This window comes from Parambassis ranga, chromosome 22, assembly GCF_900634625.1.
Source record: "Parambassis ranga chromosome 22, fParRan2.1, whole genome shotgun sequence".
Taxonomy (NCBI): Eukaryota; Metazoa; Chordata; class Actinopteri; family Ambassidae; genus Parambassis; species Parambassis ranga.
The window spans coordinates 6725661-6749935 of NC_041042.1; the positions used below are offsets into that span (position 1 = coordinate 6725661).

Genomic DNA, 24275 nt, shown 5'->3' on the forward strand with positions numbered 1-24275 from the left:
CAGTGATAAACATAATGATGCTCTGTATGTGTGTGTGTGTTCCTGTGTCTAGGGGATTATCAGTGGTTAGGTGTGTGGTGTGTATGGCTGGGTGACTGCTTCTGGGTGTCTTTGTGTGTTTGCCTATCTGTCTATGTTTTTGTAATTATGTGTGTGTATATTTACTCTCTCTAGTTGTGTGTTTGATAAATGAGTTATTCTATATTGCCTCACAAAAATAAGTCTGTGTGCCCTCTGCATGTGTGTAGAGATGTTTCTGTGTTTTCCTCTGTCAGGGTCATAATTGCGTTCTTTCTTAGTGTGTACAGTGTGACTGCTACTTTTCACCTGTAATCACAAAAATAATCATCAAACTTAGTATATGAAGTATTAAATTTGTTATGTGCAGATGTGTTGTTTTCTTGTTCCAGGCATCTGTGTGTTTATGTGCTGAGGAGGTCAGGGGAGTGGAGGAACCAGCAGGGGGGCACTGATCAACAGTCTGGGACTCCCCTGCAGAGGGGCTCTGGGATTAGGGCTAAACCCTGCCCTGCCAGATGGGCACAACACATCCCCAACATCACACACCAGCACCTTTGGAAACTAGGTAACTGAAGTCAATAAAGACTTTGAAGCAATCACACAACTCTATGTTTATATTGTTAAAAAGGCATTCCTTCATTGGGGAAATTTTAGAATTAATTATATAATATTGGCATGTTAGAGCAGCGCTGTAATGTAATATCGTCAGTCATCTCTTCTCAGGACCTCACAGAAATGCAGCTCAGATGAGGTACTCTTCAAAGTGTCAGGTAGTGGACAGAATGGCCAGTCAGCAGGTTCAAGGGTATCAGAAATGAAACTTCCAGGTTGTTTTGATGTGCTGTATTTCAGAGCCACAGGCAACACTGAAATGATAAAGTGTGTGTGTATGTGGGAAGGTCTGTATGCGTGTAGATTTGTGGCTCAGGCATCAGCAGTAGGTTGATTGCTTGCTGCTTGACTTTTATCACACACAGCTTGCACTAAATAGCATCAATAGGGTAGTCGCTATTTCTTTGCTTAGTAGTGCATCTGTTAATTGATCCCTGAAATGTGTTTTTCTTGTGACGCTTTAGTTGCTGCTACTGAAACATGAATTAGATTTAATAGTTAAAAAGCTTTTAGTTAACTATTATTCTACCATCTAAAAAAACAAAACACTGCGAGCAGCCACATAGACTGTAGGTTAGTGGGTTAAACTAGTCAAGTGATAAAACAACATTTGTGTAACTCTCGCTAAAAATACGTCCTTAAGAATATTGTGTGCTGTAGCATCAACCTGCTGTAAGACTGTGTGATGCTAGCCCACCTGGATCTATTATCCACTGGTTTCCCAGCATGACTTAGGAAATCGTCTGTGTGTTACTAGAAAGCAGATTACAAGAGACAAGTGTACAAACAAATAAAAGATTACAGGCTGTGAACATGTTTCAGTCTAATGCCCTTTCAACAAGCAGTGCTCAGCACAATGTGTTTCTCTCCCCAAGCTAAATTTGGATTTCCCCTCTGATGTGAAGGCCTGCTGGCCAGCTATGTCTTCTACCAAGAGCACAACCTCTGTAATGACACTGTTCCACACGACTGGCCTGTCTCCTCTGCTGGTATTAGTTAGGCTTTGGAGTTCAAGTGACTACGGGGTTTAAACACGGATTTTTTTTTTTTTTTAAAAAAAGGGGGGGAGAGAGAAAGACTCACTGTTGTTCTTGAAAAGCTGTGTTTATCCAGGATTAGAGACACCAACATGTTAATAATTGTTTCTCACAGAACTGCAAAGAAGCACTTTCCTGTAATCCCCTAATCAGGCATTACACCTCTGAGCGAAGCCACAACGCAGGCGCGTGGTGTCTATGACGCAGCACGCCTACACTGTGTAATACACCCACATCTTCCCCAGCACCACACCCACTATGTTCAAAAGCACCTGCTCTATTCTTCTCCTCTGAAATCTGCTTTCCTGCACCCACCTGATCCATACACTGCTGAGGATCTGTTGAGACAAAGATAATTGTCTACTCACTCTATTTTAATTTTCTCAGTCAATTTTCTGGGGCATTGTATGTACAGCTGGGTGTCATCCAACCAGTCAGACATTTTGACACCACTGATGAAACATTCAAGAAAAGAAATCTGACAGCCACCGTTTGCACAAAATGCTACTTTGATGTGATACTGATGTGACAGAGGCTGCTGATTCAGCCATTGCCTTCCACATTAAAAACATGCTGCCAGGCAGAGAGGTAGAAAGTGCATTAATAACTTGGTCGTGGCCTGGAAGTTGCATTTAAGATCTGATAGCTTACAGCCACTTCAAGGTGCTTTGTTTGGTGTGGATGATGTTTTATCAGTACTCAGACTATATCTTAGTGTCTGCATCCTGAACTTGTGTCATAGTAAAGAGGTGGAATGCAGCGCCACTTGAGATGCTGACAATGTCACATAGTTTGATAGCTGCTGGTCAGCATGTCGGCTGTCCTCTGTAGTACACTGGCACGGTGTCAGACATGTGGCCTGTACATGCTGAGATGATGAGGTCTGAGGTTGGTGCTTGGTAAACACTTGTTCACAGTCCTGGAAAAGTGGGACAGCTTTAGGGAGTCTGTATACATCATGTCTCACAGATGTAGTCATGATCTCTGTCTGTTTTCTGCTTGCGTTGTGTGTTCCTATCCACATATTATCAGTGTGTTCTGCCCCACACAGATGCATGTTTGTTTACATACAGTATTTGCTTGTTCAAACAGACTCCGCCCCATGCAGCCTTTCAGTCTTACTTTTTTCATTCAGCCTTTATTGTTCTCATTTTTTTGTTGTTTATTGTTGCTGCAAAATGCTTATTTGCCCCCCCCCTTGCAGGGCCTGGTTAGAGAGTGTACTGAGGGGACCGGCATAGATTAACCTGGGGAATTTAATTAGTGAAGCTGTCGTCCCTGCCCTTAACATTTCAATCTCCCTGGGCTGGCTGGCGATGCGAGAGCTGGACGTGTGATGGCCAGCTGCTGGGGAGTGGAGGATGTGGAGTTCAGAAGCAAGACGTGTGTTTAACAAACAGATTAGTCAAGCATCCTGGTGGAGTGGTTAAGGTGGAGGGAGTGATGGAGAAGAGTGATGGAAAGCCTTGGTGAAACACACATATTCATAAAGAGTATTATACAGTAGACATACATACATTTAAAACATCATAATGAACACCTATGGCAATAAGAGGGAGCACTTCTAGTTTATATTTTTATCACCATATTGTTTACATCTTTACATTTACAAGCATTTATTTGTATAAATAAATTGCTTTTGCTTTGCCTTTTCACTAAAAAAACTGATAAAAGTTATTACTATTCGTAGTTTTAAAAATAGTTTATATTTGGCACAACATTTATACTGCACATTGTGATTTGATGCTGGTGCAGCAGTGGTGTTAGTGAGCTGTATTATTGGGTAACCACTGTGAGCTTGGGGTAATCACTATTCAATCCATTGCCATCCTCTTGCATTGTAATCCTGATGCTAAACTCCCCACTACCCCATCTGGGACCTAACAACAGCCCACCCCCCACCTGCCCCACAAACACACACACTCAAAGCAACTGTGGCTGTATGTTCGAAGTGTTGTCTGTCCTGTTAGCGCCTGCTAGGGGGGGTCATGTCCAGCAAATTAAAAAAGCTGCTGTAGGAATGTCGCCAAGTCTCAGAGGAGCGACCAGCACCCGTCCCTCTTGCAGTGCTGACCCACTGGTCACTGGTGAATCCCCTGTTTGTATTCCACACACACACCCTGCTCTGGGGAGCAGTCCCACAAGCCTCCTTTGGGACCGCTGATAATTTAAGTCAAACATTATGTCCCCGCTTGTTTGACACCCATTTAAAGCTTTTCAATCACACGTGTTTGCTACAGTTCATTGTCTAGCCTCAGAGTGCCATCCATGTCACACCCTTTCAAAGACCTAATCAATTTTGTTTGATCAAGTTCCTCATGTCAAAACAATTGATTTTCTTTTTGAAGGAGATTGGTGAAGAGATAATTCAGAATAGGCTGGATGTAGGCTGGAAGATTTCTATAAAAGTAGGTTTGTGGACTTGACTCCCCTCCCCCCGTCTGCCCCGTCCTTCTTCTTCCCGGCAAGCCCCTCCTGGTTTGTGGCTGACTAGTGTCAGTGTGCCACTAATTAAGGGCTCTTAAAGAGCCATGGAGCATACTCATTAATAAACTGTAGCATCCTTACTGTCCATGGAGTGAGTGAAGGGGGGAGGGGGGGGGGGTGGATTCAGTTTGCTGGCCTGCTGGCCTCATGGTCCAGAGTTCAGTTGGTGCTTAGAAGGTCAGAAAAAAGTTGAAAAAATAACATTTGATGTGATAATATAATGTGTGATTGTATTTAGCTAGAGAATACCTTTTTAATTTAAAGTCAGTGTATCTAGTGTTCCAGTATTGCCTAGTGGTTGCCTTATGCTTACTATCTGTTTTTATAGCTAGTATTAGGGTGTTCATATGTTGCTGTACCAGTTATTTATTCCATGTCCCCATACAGCAACTACAATAACAACAAAAAAACTGCCAATTGCCTCCTCCCTGCCATTTGTTTATTCCATTTTCATGGAAATGCAACACAAAACAAATGGCTGTGTTTGTCTTTATGAAAGTAGGCCAAACAACCGCTGACAAACAAGAGGGGGAGTTGTAGGTCAGGGCGCCACAAGCCATGTGTAACTGTGCCTGTTGAGAGAGCATGACATGCTGTTGTAAGCCACAATAGACACAATAACATACAAATGCCCCTGTCAGAGTGATGTAACATTGTCTAGACTAAATGAAAACACACACACGAAAAAGGTTCTTTTGTATCACATATACAGGAAGTTGGCATCTATTCTATAAATCAAAACAATTACAATCTCTGTTTTATAGATCAATCCTGCTTGTTTGTTTGTTCCGAGTAAAATTGGTTGTATTTCAATGTTTGGAATGCTGTTCTGTATTCAACACAAACACTGTTAGGTAACTAAACTCAGCAAACAGGTTCATACCACACAAATACAACATTTTATTGTTGCCTTTTTCTTATATTTTATGAGAACCAGAACTAAACTAACAAGACAACTAAAGATGGCAAGACTGTGTAAGGACCACCAGCCACCATCTCAGACCCCTCTCACAGTTTGAATTGTGTGTTGTGTTATTTTATTTTCGCCTGCTGACCTGCAGGTCAAGATCCTCACATCTTGGACAGGCTTTACTTGACCTGACTCTGGTAACCTTGTTGACCTGACCCCAGTACCTCTGCTGTGACAATGCGCTGTTCTCCACTGGAGTTCATAAATCACACAGCAGCTTTGTCACAAGGGAACTGCTAGGAGAAGCAATCCATTGCTTCTTTCATCTGATCAATTTTATAGATCTGACGTGATGGGAGGGCTGAGCCAAGATGGAATTGTATCTTATAGTAGCATACCAAGCAGATGGATGTTTGTTAGATGTAAGAAAAGTTATTTAGTTGACCTGGTCTCTCATATAAAAAAGCCTGTTTTGCTGTGGAGTTCTGATTTTTTTTTGCCTTGGAGCTGAAGTCCAATGAATTTCATGAGCAGCAGAAGTTGACCTGTTATAACTTAGACCACAATGTATTCAAGTGTAGACCTCATTTAATTATAATAGACACAATTGTTTTTAAGTGCCCTCCCTCCACCTCACACACGCACTCACATCGTATCCTTTGTCTCCAGCCCCCTCGCCTGGCATAATACCTCAGGTTAGACACACGCATACACACAACAGATGCCCCCTGACGCTCACTCACATAAAGCGGGCACGTGATCGGCGGCCCCGGGTCCACAGGCCTGCCAGCCTCATAGCATTGTGTTCCCCATGGGCAGGCAGCCGGCCTCCCTAAATACCCTTTTGTCTTGGGTGGGATAACAAAGCAGTGGCCAAGCCACTGGTGTGGCACGCGCACAGCCACTCATCCCCCTGGTCTGTGACCCAAACAGGTGGATAGGAGGGAAGGGCTGGTTCGTGACGGGTGGAGGAAGATGGGGGGGGGGGAGGAGGCTGCATCTGTCCCCACACTCAACGACTCCCTGGGTCAGCCACTGCTCCATATGCTCTCAGGAGAGAGGGAGGCACGCATGCAAACCCAGACTAACAGGTGGAGGGGGGACAGAGAGGAGGGGATTAGGAGAGGTAAAACTGAGCAGAGGGGGATTTTTAAACTGTCAAATTAGCTGTATAATAAGAAAGAGGAAGATTAGATTATGTCTTATTTTAGACTACATTATGAGCTGTTGGCCATATTGGCTTTAAGGGCCAAGAGCATCATGTCTTCAACTGGCAACTGCTGTTGTGTGTCTAAGGACAGAAATTCAACAGTGCTGTGAAATGTGAGGCCCACATTAACTGTGTGGGCTACATATCAGGTCCCAGTAAGCCCCGAGACTGTCACCAGTTATCTGGAGTCACTGCAGACATTCTACAGGATGTGTACAGGTGTTATTAATAACATGAATGAAGGCTTAGTTCTGTCCATGCTGCGACATGATTAATGTTAATAATCACACCTCTGCTTCTCTTGCTATTACCAGTCTGAGTGGTTGCCATGGCAAAGGTCTGCTGAGCTGCTGGTCCATATGAAACACTTGAGTTAAACTTGTGTGTCTGACAAATGTCCATGTACTTTTTTATTTCCTAGCAAGCAAACAAGTAGAGTACATCAATATATTTTACACTAGCTTTTAAAGCCATGTATGAAGAATACTGGACTATTTACTGCATGCTTTATAGCATTTAGCAATAATAAAGGCCTGCACAAAAAAAACCCTAATGTACATGAGTAGTTCCTCTGACTGATATAAAACCATACATATTTAGTGGGGAAACATTAGCTCTAGAGCAACATTACTGTTTGAAGCAAAGAGGAATAAAGTTCTGAAACTCAGATGTGTTACCTGAACAGGAGTTGGATTTGTAGACCATATTTGTGATCAAACACACTCCTCAGATGTAACCATAAAGTTAAGATTCTGCTGGTAGAAAAGAGGCTCAGTCATGTGGATGTGTTGCTTCCAGAAGTTGAAGTAGGTTTAGAAGTTGTGTGCGACAGACGCGGCTGCTTTCATGTATTCGAGGCACGTTGGATGAAGGCATCCACTTGCAGGCCGTGAATTCAGAAGGCTTAGCTTTTATGCAATGACACCCTGAAACAGTTCATTGATGTATAACACTCAATGAAGTATATAAGCAAAAGAAGAGATTGTGCCTCTGGGGGCTGGTTTGTCTCTCCTCCATCTCTGCGCTGTGGTCTAACTCACTGTTGTCCATCTCCAAGCTATAATCTGTTAGAGACAGCTAATTAATTGTAGTTTTTTTCCTATAGACCCAGTGTCTCACAGGAGAATGATGTTTGTATAAGATTGAATGATAGTGTTAGTTAGAATGGGAAGTCTCACCTCCTGCACCTGTGTTAATTGTTATAATGATGGGTCTCAGGGGCCATGTGAGGAGGAGAGGAGCAGGTGTTTCACACAGGACTACTGTATCATATGGTTTAGTGGAAACAGGGGAAACATCTGCAGTATTCTACTACTGGTAACAATGAAATCCTCTTTGAAAAAGCTTGACTTTCATGAATTATGAATTATTTCTGCTGAATTAATGGAGCTGGGGAGTTAATTTGAAATCAATAATTGTTGCACTACTTTTCCTCTTTTGATATTCCGTGCAGCCTGTGGTGATAATACTGCGAGAATGGAGGGAAATTGGCTCCGTTCACCATGAAGTCATTAAATTTCTAAGCTGTTTGTGATCAAAAGGTGTGTTCGAGGCCATTAACTATTGAGTTTGATCATGGCTCGCCTGCAATGTCAAATGTCAGCTGTTTCTGCTTCTTCCCCCCAATTTCAGTTGAAGAGAATAATAAGAGCTTAAAATGTAAATGTTGTTAAATACTACTATTGACGTTTATTGTAGTGTTTCTGACTTACACTTGCCCAAAATCCTCTCTTGGCATTGATTTATATAGCTGCTAGGTATTACAAGCAGGTTGTGTTTATTTATTTATTTATTTTTGGGAACAAACCTGCAGAAATATTTAGATTTTTTTTTAATCTTAGAAAAATATATTTAAATAAAAATGCATTTTTTCAGCAGGGATAGTGTTTCCTACACATTGCAGTATTGCAGTGTGTATACAAAGTGTATATTGAATGGATACAGGGCTGAACTGTTTTGTATGGGTGGAAATGAAAACTTCTTTCCTTGCAGTAAATTTAACACCATTTAACATTTGCAGTGAGCAAATTATATGTGTGACCTGTTAGACTCAAGCTGTATTAATGACCATTAGTCATCACTTAGGGGTGATTAAACTTTCAGCACTTTATGCTGCAGCAGTGTGGGGCATCACCATCAGTATGACACATAATCCACTGAAGGAATATTTCCGTTGGTCTCACAAAGAATTTTTTTTTTCATTATTTATATATAAATGGTGAGGAAATATTTAATCCAAGGAGTATAAAAAAAATCTGCAGGCTCCAAGTACAGCACGTCTACCTATTGCCAGGAATGTTTTTAATAATCATAAAATGTAAATGTGTCATTTTTGTAGATACTATTTTTATTTTACACTGATTATTTATTATAGGCTACACTGCAGTTCTTGACCAGAAATCCATTGACAGCCTCTGTCCAGTCTTAACTAGGTGTGCTTTCACTAACTAGAGATTAATTCGCCCATAAGCATAGCAATAATATGTTTTTTAACATATGCTGAGGTCCATAATCTTCTTATGGGTTTGAGGCTTTGTTTGTTTGTTGGGATTTTTTTTTTGCTCTGTCTCTGAATAGCTGAACAAAATATGCCTCAGTAATGGACGGTTATATCCTCATCCATCACCCTCCTCCCACCCACTATAACTTGAAATAGGCCATCAAGTGGCTAATGAACTGATAAGCCCTCTGTGTCCTGTGGGGCTTATGAACATCATAAGCCAAATGTTTGGGCATATTTGGTAAGACAGTTTTTAAAAGAGCACTTATGTGGGCAAAGGATGGACCCTGCTGGAAAATAAAGTATGAAAATGTCCTTTCAGGGAGAGATGAATTGCTGCAGGCCGTGGAGGACGTAGTAAAGTACTCACAGTATTTGAGGGTATAGGTTGCTGCTGCAGAAAGAATGTGTGGCCCTTTGCTTTATCAGACCTCCAGCTAGTCAAGCTGCTAGTATCATTATCAGTGTTGGATCTCTATAAATCCATGGATTTGTGTGAGCAGTCTGAGAAATTAAAATAACATGCTTTTTACTGCGCTTACTTCAAATCTCTTTAGACTTCATTTTTTAAAACATCTAAATCTGTTATTATGTAGGCTATACAAAACCCTTTTAATTTTAATCTTTGACAAGATTATCAAATTCATTGATGATGTCACAAACTTAAATAATTTCAGAAAATGTCGACTAAGCCTGGATAAGCACTTTCAAGGGGATACTGCTGGATTAGCTTAAAATCTTATTTATTTTGTTTTTTAAATATATATTAGTTGCTACCAGATTTTTTTTTTTACACATCATTATGTAGTTGATTTTATTTTTATTTTCATTACATTGTTTAGCCATAAATACACATGCACATATATCAAGCAGCTACCATACAGACAAGGTTTCAAAGCAGTGTGGTAATTTCAATTTTATTGACTGTGGTTTTTAATTGAGAGCCTTAAATTGATTTTTACGATTTAAAAAAAACTGTCCCACATTCTTGGTCAGTTTATATATTTATAAATATATATAATCTCAGGCTTTAGTGTTAAATGTGTTCCGTGTCTCCGCCAGTACTTACTCTGCTCAGTGAAAGGTCCAAAGTGTGACTGGTAAACATATGATTCTGTGATCTGTAAACTCTGATCCAGCCTCCTCAGCTTCTGATCAGGCCGCAGCACGGGTGTGTGAGCTGCTCCTGCAGGCGTTGCGGCCTTTACCCACCAAACTTTCCGCAGGCCGGTGCTTGCAGAGGATGACTCGTGTTAGAGAGCGGGCAGCAGCCAGAGCAGCGGACAAGGGGCGCTGCGCAGCCCCGCTGTTAGACAAAAAAACCAAGAGGGATTAATGCAGCGTCTGTTGGTCCCATATGCTCCTCAGCACTGCTCTGGTCTTGATTAAAACTCATTGTATGTATGAAGTATGGCGGAGGCCTGATGCGTAATCCTCCTCATGACTCGTGCACTTCGAAGACACGAGATTCCAGGGTTACAATAACAGACTATTGTGCTTCACTTAATATTGGATGTATCAGTGAGCATTGATTAGGGACGTTCATTGATTAGACAAAGTGACAAGGGCGGGGACTGTGTGTTACTATTCACTGTTTCCACTGAACCGGAAGTTATTTTGTCATCACGTGTTGTGCCTTTAATTTTTTACAGGGACTTATGTCATTTAAAGTGTCTTTTTCTCTTTTCTTCTATGTTTTTTTATTTAAATACTTTCTAAGAAAGACTCACACGACCCTCGCTTCACACACAGTGATGCGTTTCTTTCAGTCACTTATAAAAACAAGTTTTCTCTCTGCTGACATCTGAAAGTGACCCTGCAGCCTGACACTGTTTTTTTTCGGCATGGAGCTGTTGACACTGAGAAAAGACGCTTCTCATGAATATTCAGTCTCCAAGCAGCCTCAGCTATTGTTTCTAAGTTCAATTGTCTCATTGTTTATGGCCATAACGGTGTATATGTGTAAGCTGCTGAACTTGGCGGGGATTGCACGATACTTTATTAGACTGGTGAATAATATTACAACGCAGAGATCGGCCTGTGTGATAAATTAAAACATGTAACAGTCAAATTAAGCCGCTATTTGTGATTCACCTTTGAATAAGTTACACGGGCTGTTGTATAATTAAGTCTTTTTAAAGCGCACACACACACCTATTTTCTGACCACGCAGGAGTCGAATCAAAGTCGCTTTTCTCTTTAACGCTTCGATTATTTCAAGCAACGCTTTTAATTAGTGTGCTCCTTTAGCAGAGACTCCAATGAAAGAGAGATTATTGGCAATGTCAAGGATGCTAATTGAATGTTGGACTTCTAACAATTAGCCCACTGCAGAGCCATGTCGACTCATTACAGATCCCATACCGGCTCTGCACTTTGTTGTCTCATGTCGTCAACTTGAGAGTACAACGTTGGACTTAAGAGTTGGAGCAACACAAGTAAATAAAAACACACCCAGTTCTTAAAAACAGCCTCAAACACTTCACTCCTTAAATTTATTTTTCAAAGTCTCCTGGGCACTTTAAGTGTGTGTGTGTGTGTGTGTGTAAACCCACTGACCTGATGCAGATATACAGTTAGAGGCCCAACACCAGCAGCACCAAACATTCAAGTCTACGTAATAAATTTAGCGGAGATTTTTTTTTTCTTTAAGAAGTAACTGCACTTTTTTTAATACTAATATTTTATAGTTTTTAAATTACGGCCCAGAATCATGACGCGACACCTTTGAATGGGAAAGTGTTGCTGCACTGTAGGCCATCTGGCGTCATTCAAGCACATCTGTACATTTTTGTGACAGATTGATGAAATAATCAACGCGTGTGTACATTTTTTTTATTTACATGAAATATTAAGAGTTATATTAGAGGGCTTATTTGTGGACAAGACATGTGAACTCATGCCGCGGGGCTTTGAAAAGGACCCCTGCAGCCCTGCGCCCCAGAGAAACCCCCGCCGGTGATTAGCATCTCTTGGAAACCTGGATTAATGTCTGCTTTCTCAAACAAAGAAAATATTTTTGTTTTAAATAAAGAGTTTTAGCAGATTGACCACTGAATGTCTCCTAAATTTCAGACGTTAAATAGCCATATTTAATATGTTGAACTAACTAATTAAGCGTGAGAAACCAGAGTTTGGTCGCCACTGTCAAGTGTAATTATCACTCAGATTATTGACCTAATTAATGCGAAACTTCAGCCCAACAACAGCAGCCCCACCCGCTTTAAAATAACCGTTCCACAATTATTTATAAGACCTGGTTTTAAATGTTACATTGAGGATATTTTCCTTAAGTCAAATCCATTTTGGAAAATGCCCGCAGATATTTTGAGAGTGCCACTCTGTTAATTTTCCCTCTCCCCAACACACACACACACACACAGATCGTTTCTTGGTGAAAGAGTAAGCTCACAGGACCTTTATTCATGTCTTTTCAGCGGTGAGGTCACACCATCTTTGGAGCCAGTGAAGGATCCACAATCACCGTGTGTTGAGATCAATGGAGGGGAGCAAGTGTAGAGCTCTCAGCAGCCGAGAGTCTTTTCCAGTATGGCTAACCCTTGATTATTATTATTACTACCACCGTGTGTGCTTGCAAAGTCTCTCTTTGTGATGCGGAATTTTAACCATTAGCATCTTTCAAAAAGGTTAGAAATCTATTAAAATCACAGCAGAGAGTCTGATGCGAGGGGACTCACAAATTGCATACAATACAACAGATCACAGTTTCGAAGGCTAGCACAGATAAAAAAAACACATATGTACCATTTATATAAGACGCACACTGATTGTCTCTTAGAAACTACATATTGATTCCTTATAAACACTTTTTTTTCTTAAATAAAGTAGTGCATCCATGTCCACACACCATCCTCATGTCTCTCTGCCAGCAGGCCGGCAGAGCAGTGTAAGAAGCTTTAAGGAGGTCTGTCCATCCCGAGCACTTCACCAGGAGAATTGAGTTCTATTCGTGGGTTTTATTCCGTGGCTGTGGTGTACTTTTCTTTCAGAGTCCACTCTGTGTTTTCCTCAACAGGTGTTTTTACGCGTAGAGGCACACACTGTCTGACAGGAATGAGGGACTACAACCTGTTAATTAACGGAAAAAATCTCTTTGCCAGTGATAAAAATAAATTAAACCAAAAACCATCATGCCAAAAAGCGGAGGCCCCTGAGAGCCCTGCCTCGCCGCGCCAGGCTCACGTTTTAACCAGTCTGATGTGTTTTCTTGAGGGATTGCAGCGCTATTGTCTCGTGTGATCGTCACTGTTTGTTCACTTTCTGACAGCAGATTGCTCTGTTCACAGGACCTGGAATTTCCACGAGGATGTTTGATCCTTATAATCCAAGCAATCGGCATTGAAGTTCAGCTTCCACGATGCCGCTTGGTCCTTATAATCCAAGCAGTCTGCTGTGGAGTTGAAACCCAGGCCGGACGTCCCGTAGCCCTGGGTGGAGAGAGACGCCGGGGACTGGTTCAGATGGCTTGTGACCGCGTTTGTGCTCATTGGACTGAGAGTCGACCCCGGGCCTGACAACTGGTGGTGCATGGGAGTGAGGTAAGAGCCGCAGTCCATACCCCCGAAGTAGGACGTTGACCCGGCGTAGCCCTGGCTGTAGCCTGAGGCCTGGGTATAGGTCATGGGATAGGACCTCTGCATGCAGGAGGAGGAGGTAGATAGGGGATCTGAGAGAGGAGAGATGGAAGCCGGACTCCAGATGGACACTGGGGCGGTGCTGGTTGAGTTGGCGGGGACTGTGGTGGTGCTGGTGGGGGGTGTGAACTGGCCGCTGGCCCCACTCTCCGAGCTCACTTCTCTGGTTGGGGAACTTTTCTTTTTGGCAGGTCGCACCTTGTTCTGAGCCCCGTTCTGCTGCTGCTGCTGCTGCTGGCGACACTTTGCTCGCCTGTTCTTAAACCAGACCTGAACAGGAACACATTAGCAGACGTCATTGTCGATACCCCTTCATCACAGTGTAACCAAAATGATCCATTTCTCAGATGCTTGCTAGAACACCATAAATGCTTATGTTCATATACGTTTATAACAAATCAAAAGGTGCTAATTGGTTTGTTTCTGGACTTTATTCCAGTCAAATTTCACCAGTGTAGACTGATCCGCCTTATTGCCCTAATCCTCATAACGGGAATCCTTGCCACAGGCAAAAGTTTTCCACTTGACTTAAGAGGGACTGAATACTAGTTTTAGTAATATATCCAGCCACGGGTACAGACCATTTTATTGTCTTTTCATTTATTTTTACATTTCTTCTTTATCTTCTTTATCGAGAGACTAAGCTACATAATGTAGAAAACGTGGTAAACGTTTACCCAAATCTAATTTTACTTTAATATTTCAGGAAAAAATAACTTCGCAGCCCACTCATTTTTATTCATCACAAAAAATGTATCAGTTGTTTTCTCAGGCCACTCACCTGTACTCGAGACTCAGGCAGATTGATTTTCAGCGCCACCTCTTCGCGCATGAATATATCCGGGTACCGAGTTTTGGCAAACAACGCCTCCAAAACGTCGAGCTGTGCGCGCGTAAAAGTAGTCCTTTCTCGCCTCTGCTTCCGTGGCGTGGCTGCAAGTACAGGGACAAACGTGAATGAAATAAATACAAAATACCACTCATGTATAAATATACATACATAAAGATTGAAAGTGATCATATAAAAAAGCATTGTATTAACAAAAGGTAATGTGGTGTTTGCGTAATTACGCACAAGTAATTACAGAGTGGAACGGAGTTACTGAATCTGACGTATACCAAAAATAATAGTTTCAATAACTGCAGTCAAAGCAGCAACTTTTGGAATTAAGATAAAAAAAAATCACTACAGAAGAGATTTCTCTGCGCACCGCATGGTTAATGAGAAAACATCGTCCTATGTGTTTAATTAAAAATATACAGCCAGTTATTATTCATCACATTTAATTTCCTGTGAGATTTAGAAATGTGTCTTAGTTATACTGCAACACTCAAACCTCTGAAGCTGCGTTATTACAGCTCCTTTATTTTTCTGAAAGTTTAAACTGACCTGGATAGCCCACTGACGGATGTAAAAGGTCCATTCCAGAAGTAGTTAAGCTGAGGCCATTGACTGTGTAAGGTGGTTGCTTTAGATACGACATCATGCTAATGTTTGTCTGAGGGCTAAAGTTGGAGAAAATTTTGAAAACTGATGGAGCTCCCGAGGTGTAACTGGTGTCCTCCTCCTCTTCTCTGCCCGTACGGTCCGTGTTATACCGGCCACCTGTTTCCAAAGAAGAGGAAGAAGAAGATGTTGATGAGGATGAGGTGAACGGGTATTTGCTGTATTTACAGGGCGCTGCCGCCATATAAGCTCTTTCCAAAACGCATGGCACTCTTTAAAAAGCAGCAAACACTTCTCCAGCTGTCCTCGTTTCGGCAGCCCCCACACCCCTCCCACGATCAGGGCGCAGTGAGTGCAACAAGTCGCTTGAAAATTAAATTAAAATTAGTGGTTGTTGTTCCATGTAAAATGAAACATGGCTACCTTTAAATAAAATCTCCAAATTATCCAGGCTGCCCCCGGTATTCTAAGAAGCCCCCTCACTTTGGGTTCTCTCTCTCTCTTTCTATGTTTTAAATTAATTTTTGGGCTGTAAATGTAAACAGAAAATCAGTCAGATATTAGAAATATTATTCATAATGAAAGCAAGAACCTGAGTTAATGTCACGGAATCACGTGACCGTATCAGTACATTTTTTTCTTCATAATCATTTTTCGGCTTAATTTAATGTTTTGTGTTTTTTTTTTAAAGAGCTTCCGACAATAATATATTTTTATTATTATTTTCTAATGAACACTGTGGATTTTTGTGTCGTGAGGAAAATTATTTTAGGTTTATTATTCTACCTATTCTATCAGAATCTTTCATGTAAAAACGGGATTATTTGAAGCGATAATTCAGAGAGAGAGAGAAAAAAGAGGACATATGGCCCACAGTGGAACATGTGACTGTCGCAGTGCTATAAACAGAAATAAATGTGCTCTGTGATGTTGGTAAATGTGATTGCTGTCTCTTCAACTTCAGTGACCCTCGCCCGCTATCCCCACTGTGCCTCTTGATTAGTTGCATTTTTTCCCCCCCAATATCCAACGGTTTTAACCCCCTCATCCCAATCTGTCACACTTTAAAACAGTGGCACACACCCGCTCAATAATAATTACCCTGCCCAACAATTAATTATTATAAATGTTTTATTCTGTTGATGAATTAACAAGATAATCCAAGTGGCACCTAACAGGAGCTGCATTTAGGCGTCACATGCAGACTAAATAAAACGTGTTGTATTAACACTTTGTGTAATCAGCAGCACCATTTAGAGAAAAAGAGAAACAATAAAGTAGGTAGCATTTACATAAATGCTCCTTTAAGTGAGTTAAAGTATCTGTTTAGACGAGCAGTCTGTCACAGAGTAAAACATATTAAATATGACGTGCTGGTTCATCGTCCTCTGAATTATTTATCTCTGGAGAGCTCGTAGAGGAGAAGGCCCCGGAAGACTTTTCAGAGTCAGGCCTAAATATTCCTCATTTCTCCACACAGCCTTCAGACTCAAGGACTCCTAATGTGCTGTGTTCTTTTATTTTTCGTCTATTTTTGGAGCAGAGTGCTCTGTGGGGTAAAAGTGTCTTTGTTTCAGACTGAAACTTACTGAGTGCGCACTCGGCGCACTCGTTGCAGTTCAGTCAATGTGAGAGTGAAGCCGGTCAAATATATCCTCCAGGAATCATCAAATGATATTAAAAAAAAGAAAAGAAAAGAAGAAGAAGAGGCAATTATAATATCAGAAAAGCTTCCAGTCAGCTTTGATCCTGGTCACGCTTTCATTAGCAGATGTAATTTCATCAGTTTCATTTACACTTATCGATGCTCTGTGTGCACCGTGTGCAGTTACATCATTTACATTTTATCTGGAACATTTCTGTGGATATACGAGATGGTTTGATGAGGAGACACACTCCCAGTGTCCGCTCAGATAAATAGAATAAATAAAACTGCAGACGGCTCTGTGTCCTCTGCTGTTTGGTGCCAGCAAACATCCTGAATCCTTTCTTAAAGATTTTATTTGATCATCAGCAACATTTGGAATGTCTTGCTCTTTCTTTTTGAGGAAAAGATGTGTGCTTTGGAAATGTGTGTGTGTGTGTGTGTGTGTGTGTGTGTTTTAATTTATTTCCTTATAGTAACCCTCCAATTTTTCAGATCGATACAATCTAATAATTATAATAATAATAATAATAATGATAAATGTATTAATAATATTAACAATAATGATGATGGAGATAGAGGCTGAACTTACCGTGGTCTGAACGAGTGTAAAGTTCTTTGTCTACTTGGGTTCCTCCAGGAGAAATATTAAACTCAGTACAAATCAGCGACGTCCTGCAGGATAAACAAAATGATCACAAAAGCTTCCAGCAGCAGGAGCAGCCTTCCGTCTTCAGTGGCAGAACAACAAAGCTGATAAAAGTTAAGCGTTTGCAACGTCTGCATCAGGTTTTTGGAGCGATGCGGCAGCGGCAGGGTGATGGAGGAGGCTGCATGTACGCCTTTAGGATTTGTTGGTGTGTTGTGAGTGAAGTGGTTTGAGTTAGATTTTGTACAAAGTGCCAGCCAATGGGAGCCGCAGGACTGAGCTGAGGTCTGTCTCCGTCTCTCACGCTGGTGGGGAGGGCTTTTCTCTCTCTCTCTTTTTTTTTTTTTACAGGGAAACAAATGTCTCCAGCTACTTTTTTTTTGACGCACACTCCTCAGCCAATAGCAGCGAGAGGGCGACTGACAACATCCCCATCCCACCGCACACACGGCGCACTGATGATAAATAAACCTTACGGTAGTGCTTGATGAGAGGTGCACTTTAAAGCAAAGAAAAGTCATTTTATTCATCCTTTTATTTTTTTATGTCATATATCAGTGTCACCCAGTGAAGCAGTAAACTTAAAGGCTGGTGGATGAAGACGCGACACATCCACAAATACAAAAATAATACTGAATATATTTACAGTAAAGACACGCACTTTAAAAAAACAAAGACAAGTGTGTTTAAAGTCGCATAGTTTTTTTGTTTTTAAAGAGCATATTTAAAGGAATATGATTATTTAAAAAGTTTCAGAAATCGACAAATATCAACACATCATAACATAAAATGACTTATTTATTCCGCGAGGCATCTCAGTAAAAAAAACAGCTTTTACTGCGTGAGAAGGAGCTAAAAATATAAAAAGGAAATACAACTAAGAAGAAAAAAAAAAACTAAAGCAGTGAAGGCTGCACCGTCCTCTCACATTCCAGCGCGTCGCAAAAAAAGGGGATTTAGAGCGACTTATTTCCTTAAAACTGTCCTCCCATCCACAGAGCAGCCAGACTGCTGCCACCAGCCTGATCCAGGCCGGCAGCGACACTCACACCCGCAACACGCACAGGTGGCAGACACGCCGAGGACTTCACACACCGCACCTGCAGCGAGGGCTACATCCAGCCCGAGAGGAGGACAAATGTAATAAAAGGTGTCGGTTTTTTTTTTTTTTGCAGCTGCCGACAAACAGCAGGACTTTCATTCATCTGCCTGCTGCCAAAAGAAACTGAAGGTAGGATTATTTTATGTCATTTTATTCCGAAGACATTTCTGTAGTTTTTGTTGTGACGTTTTAATAATAACAATAATTGACTATTATTATGAATAATATTATTATTATAATAATTATTGCTGTTGTTCTGACAATGGCTTTTTAGTGCAGGGTTGATCTTATTATATTTTCTGGAGGGCCAACAAGCTGCAGGGACAAATAAGCCTCCTCTACGTCACTTGAATTTTGAACCTGCGTGCCCATCTCAAAATAATATGCCGAGGGTTTTTGTCACGGCTTGGTAAATGTATCATCTTAAGAGGCTTTGTGGAACACCTACACACACACTCACGCGCTCACACACAAACACACACACACACAGTGCGCCTGCACGGACACACCCGCTCACTTCAAACAGATTTGAATATTGATTTAGATTTATAAACACAGACAGACCGTGGGTTTTATGACTCGTCATTTGCCTCTCTCTGTGGCTCGTGTGTGTGTGTGTGGAAGGCCAGAGTCAAAGGTGCAGTGACAGCTGCTGCTGGGAAAACTTGGTTTTCATCAGAGCTGCACGCAGCCAGCCTCGCTGGAGCTCCACACAGCACGTTGGTGTCAACTTGACAAACTCAGTGACGTCCTCTTTGACAGATTCCGATCAGAAGGAGGTGGATCATGAAGCTGGAGCTCTGCAACAGCCGAGCTGAGACCTGATGGCACCACAGGAAAAGTTTTGCTTTGGAGGAGAAGGAGCTGCAGCACATCCAGGTAGTCCCTGTTTAAGTGAAATTTAGTTTGATTATTTTTTACACCTCTTCTACATCATTATTATGTGCTCTTAAATAAAGACACGTCGTCTTGTATAGGACAATCAACTGGATTTTAATTGCTGTGACCGTCACATGGTTCAGCCTTCTCATATTTTCAGACTCTTTCAAAAATATTAACTCATTCAGAGGATGTTTAATAATTCTATGTACATGCCCTGTAGGCCGGGCCTTATTATATGCAGACTTTACATGCACAAAAATGAACAACCATTATGCTGCTACATTAAAAAAATGTATATTTCAGTTTCCTTATATTTAGCAGCTGCATGGTAATGTCCTCTTATGCGAGACTTTCAAACTACTGCGTGGAGAATCATGACGTGTGATGCTGCTATCTGCTGGATCTCACCGTTTAAATTGCTAAATAATTTATTAAACTGTAAAGCCAGGCCCTCCGCAGGGACTGTGTATCTTAAAAGGACGTTTAAAGGGAGAAGGAGTTAAACGCCTCTGGCGAGCAGCGCTCCCACTGACTCCCGGCTAATTGACGACGACGGCTTTTATCTCCGCCTCTGCTACACTCAACCTGAGGGTGAGGATTTCACCGGGCCTGCTCTAACCTGTGATTTCCACCAGTTAATGCGTAGCCATGCATCCTTTAAATGCACCGCACAGTCCTGGATGTTTGACCCTTGTTTGATAGTCTTAAAAGAAAAAAAAAATTGAAGATTGGATAATTACAGGCAGACGTGCCCCATTCACTGCGCGCTCTGTGCCTGTTTCAGGCGTGAAAAGAAATAATCAGCACATTATGCATGTTTTAAAATAACATTAAAAAAAAAACAGAAAAAGTACCAATGGATTTTTTTTCAACGAGTAAATAATCTCAGTTTAAAATTATATGTACATAAATCTTCAGCAGCTTTTCCCTCATCTCTTTTATTCCTTGTTGGATGTGCGCATGGCTGCATATAAGGAATGTGTTGGTGGAATTCATTCTGGGCTTAAAAAGACACAGAAAAGGGAGCAAAATCCAATAAAGTATTCATATAGAAATGCTGATAATCTGTAATCTGTAATGTGAGGAAAAATCTTTGCTTCTGCACTTGAGATTTAAATGTACCTAAGTCAGTGCTGATTAGACTTTAGTCAGTCTTTTAAGATGTTAACTTTGTCTATTGCATTCACTTTATTCTTTAATAATATATTTTTTATAATAATAAAAATAATCTGCAGGTCAAACAATGTGTTAGATCATCCAAATCTATCCAGGTATTATTGAGACTACAAAAAAGATCATACAAATTCAGTTAAAAACATTAAAAAATATTTAAATAAATTTACATTTAACAAGATGTTCTGCTAATGTTCAGGTTGATGCACATCCATATTTCCCACTGATACAGACAGCAGTTACTGTGGCTATATTTGGTGTGTGTTTGTGAGTGTGTGGGTGAGAGAGAGAGAGGAAGAAAGAGAGGGAGATGGGCTGAAGTAGGATAATCACAAGCTGTATTTTAATTAGCCAGGCAGGTTTGATGGATACATTGCAACTGCTGCTGCTGCTGAAAGAAAGTGCACCTCATAGTGAGCAAGATGTCTAAACAGAGAGGGCTTTCCCCGCACTGTTCCCTTATCACAAAGGAGTTAAACCTATGTGTAATGTAACATGTAAGTGACCCCAGAGGTCATCAAAACACATTCAGCCTCCTCCCCGGGGATTAAAAGGGCACACACCCCATTCAGTGTCTGTCTGGGAAGAGTTACACACAGAGATCTTTGAATCTCTGCACTTCTTCACACTGTCACACAACTAGTTAAAAGTGGACTCATCTGCCTATATGCTGCTGGCTGTGTCCTCTGTGCACTTAAATTATGTGTTTATTTCCCCACATCTTTCTCCATCGATTCAAATGCACTGCTTCCATAATAGCATGGCTACACATGAGTTTGCTCTATCTATTAATATGACATGCGTTTTAATTGGTGCCGTAACTGTTTGTGTTTACGCAGGAGTTTGCCAACAAACATATGGATTCAATTAGGCACACTGGCCTGTGAGTATCCTCACAGTATCCTCATCTGAGCGGAGACAAAGTCGAAGACTTGGTGAAAGCTGGCAAGGACAAAAAGGGCGAGAAGACTCAAGGCTGCCTCAAGGTTAACAGTGGCTGAGTGAACTGTGTGAACACTGACTCTACACACTGTGTGGATCCTCCCTCCACAAGTCACTTATTGATATTTCATAATTGCTGCAACATTAAAGCATTATTGTCACATTCTGTTTATTTTTTGACCTGTAATAGATTAAAGACTTATTTGTGAATAAAGGCGTCCATGTTGCTATCATTGTGAGGACTTCACTCTGCTCTCCTTCTCCCTCTCCCTTCTCCTAGCCTGAGTAGCCTTCTCCTCTGTGTGCTGAGGTGTCTGCGTGGCGTGGTAAAACCTGCCCTGCAGACCGGACCTCTCAAGTCTTCAAAGGAGGAAGAACTCAATGTGGGGGATTTGTTCAGGCTTATTTGGTAACCTAGGATTTGAATTGGATTCTGGGAGGCATTCATAACACATTTGAAAATGTTACATTGTGTGATTTCGTGTGTAATCCCCATAATAAATTTTAGAAATGGTCACAGCACTCACACAACTGTGACTATTCATGATTTATCAAATGGTTTTCTTGTCTTGCCTCTCGGGTGTTGAGGTGTGAGTTGCCTGCAGGGAGAAGGGCGATCTCAACCATTGGGAGATTTGGGAGAGCCCAGTGAAAAAGGACGATTCTGCCGTTTTAACCTTTCTCTCAACATTGTTTTGTTTATTTGACCTGAATATGTGATAGGGTCAGGCATTGTGCTTCCAGAGGGATTCTCTCAGACCCCCCAACAGCACTGGAGCATTTCAACCTCTAGTGGATTATACCTCCCTGGGAGGAGTGTTAGTGTACACACACACACACACACACACACACACACACACACACACACACACACACACACACACACACACACACACACACACACACTCTAGTGTATTTTTGTCAAAGCCACAGCCGCAGATTAATGAGCCATTAGAGATGTTTAGATTACTCTTTGCAAGTATTATGTAATATGCCCGTCTGTTGCATATTTCAATCATGTTTTATGTTAAATTGATTTACTCTCAATAGTATAAATGTTAAAAAAAATCCATCTACTCCTTCATATATTGCTCTGGATTTTGAACCATGATTGGTCCAAAATGCAGCAAATGAATATAAAAAAAAGAAGTGACACACATCCTCAATAAAATTATAATAAGAGTGATATGTGTATAACATCATGGTGCCTCAAACGAGTGCCAGGACACTAAATAATCAGGCCTAACTTTCTGTGTGAAGAGACTCCATCTTCATGTTTAGTGACTCTTTCGCTCAAATAAGTTTAGGATACATGCAACTCTCCCGCCTTAGTTTGATAAGAGCCAGTGTGATGCTGTGTGTGTATATGTGTGTGTGTAAATCAGAATTTGTGCCCTGTCCAAACCCCACTTTGCTTTGAATGACACTTTGGCGATGCCCCCAGCTCCCCACTCTGACTTCTCAAGCGAACCCCCTGTCAGTGCCAACTCTGCCAATTCCTCTCATGTCTTTAATATCTCTCTTTGGGCCCTTGGGTTTTGCCAGTGAAGGCTCCCCTGTGACAGTTGGACACTGCCATCACATTTGGGAGACAGCGGCGGGTGTTTGCTGCGTTCCCAGCCCCAGGCCTGTGGGGAATCTGTGATGGCTCGCCTGTCAGCCGGCCCCTCCCCTGTAATTAGGAGAGTAAACACAGCGTCTGGCTCGGCTTGGGGCAGAAGAAGGGGGGAGCGGAGGAGGGGACCGTCCGGCTCCTATCTTATACTGCTACTTGAGCTGTCCAGGAGCAGCTTTGGATTGACAGACGGTGATGCACAACCCAACACATCCCTGCTGATGTAAAGGTGAGTGTAACTGTCAACATGTTGGGTAACATACGATATGATCCTAGTTTGGAGGACTTCTTAAGGAACAGAAACTGTTGATTCAAAATTTACAGTTAACAAGCATCATTAGAATATACACACGAGGAACCTGGTAAATATAGGCAGATTCCTGTAAGGTATTTTTTCCATTCTTTTCAGGACCTCAGCCCATATTATAAAACACACCACTATTGAGGCTCCATCGCTCCTCTCTTCACTTCTCTCCTGGTTGCTGGGGGAACTGGTCAGTGGCTGGAGGAATGTGTTGTGGGCTGCAGTTGTAGTTGTAGCTTGGGACCAGCTTTGGGGGAGCGCCATTCCACCCTACCCCAGCCACTCTGCTCTGCCCAGGCAGGGAGGTGGGCTGCGGGAATGCCGAGACCAGGAGGGGAGGAATTTCACTGGAGGACCTGCCAGAGAAATGCCATGCGGAGAGCGATGAAGAGAGAAACCTAGATAGATAGAGAGAGAGAGAGAGAAAGAAAATAAGGTCTCAGCCAATTGAAACACAGCCTGTCAGTGTCATTTTGGTTTTGCAAGATGCTTACTGATGATGGGCCAGTGGCTGAATGTGCTGGTTGCCACTCAGACACTGTGGCACCGCATCTGACTCAGATCTTTCTCAGATGGCTTAGGGTTCAGTGGGCATAACCAAAGTAGCTTGGTCAACTTGTAGTCAGTGGATTTGAAATAACACTTCCTTACAGTTTCAGTCAAACTCATCTATCTGTCCATTCAATGAGCATGATCACATGTTCTAGTTTTTGTGTAAGTACATTTTAAATCAGATGGTACGCATCCGTGTGTGCATGTGGTGGACAGGGAGGGTACAAAGGGAGGGGAGCTTGAAGGCCCAGCGTACTTGCCAAAGTCTTTACGGCGCCCAGAGAGCCATGCTGCAGCATCATGGTCCACAGCATGGAAAGACATGGGGCAGATGGGTGCAGTGTAGCAGCACAACCTCCCCCTTCTCTTCCCAAATGTGAGGCAGCAGTGGTGGGAATGGCACAGTGTGAGAGGGAGTCTGGGTTCATGGCTGAAACAGAAAAGCTGTTGGAGGGGCATTTGGGGGCTGGAAGAGAGTGGGGACTGAAAGCTGTCTGAGGGGGAGAGGCTTTGGAGAAGCTGCTGGTGGGGC

At 41.9% G+C, this 24275-nt stretch overlaps 1 protein-coding gene across 2 annotated transcripts; it reads right to left on the reverse strand.

Moving 5' to 3' along the window:
- Positions 1-13078: 13078 nt before the first annotated feature.
- otx2b (orthodenticle homeobox 2b) lies at positions 13079-14919 on the reverse strand. Of its 2 annotated transcripts, none has more exons than XM_028395705.1 (3): positions 14823-14919; positions 14214-14365; positions 13079-13702 (listed from the first exon to the last, which is right to left on the reverse strand). In XM_028395705.1, exons 1-3 carry the CDS (start codon positions 14917-14919, stop codon positions 13079-13081), a joined length of 873 nt encoding a protein of 290 aa, XP_028251506.1. The 2 variants fall into 2 exon arrangements, with proteins under 2 accessions (XP_028251506.1, XP_028251505.1); XM_028395704.1 differs by having other exon boundaries at positions 14214-14386; positions 14820-14919.
- Positions 14920-24275: the final 9356 nt, after the last annotated feature.

Bases quoted from the DNA above. Each gene is read 5' to 3' on its own strand.
- otx2b (XM_028395704.1), bottom strand. From the start codon at position 14,919: ATGATGTCGTATCTAAAGCAACCACCTTACACAGTCAATGGCCTCAGC. The intron at 14,387-14,819 runs AGTTTAAACTTT...TTATTTCATTCA, and splicing joins GTCAGTGGGCTATCCAGGTC to CGTTTGTCCCTGTACTTGCA. The intron at 13,703-14,213 runs GTGAGTGGCCTG...GTTCCTGTTCAG, and splicing joins TGCCTGAGTCTCGAGTACAG to GTCTGGTTTAAGAACAGGCG.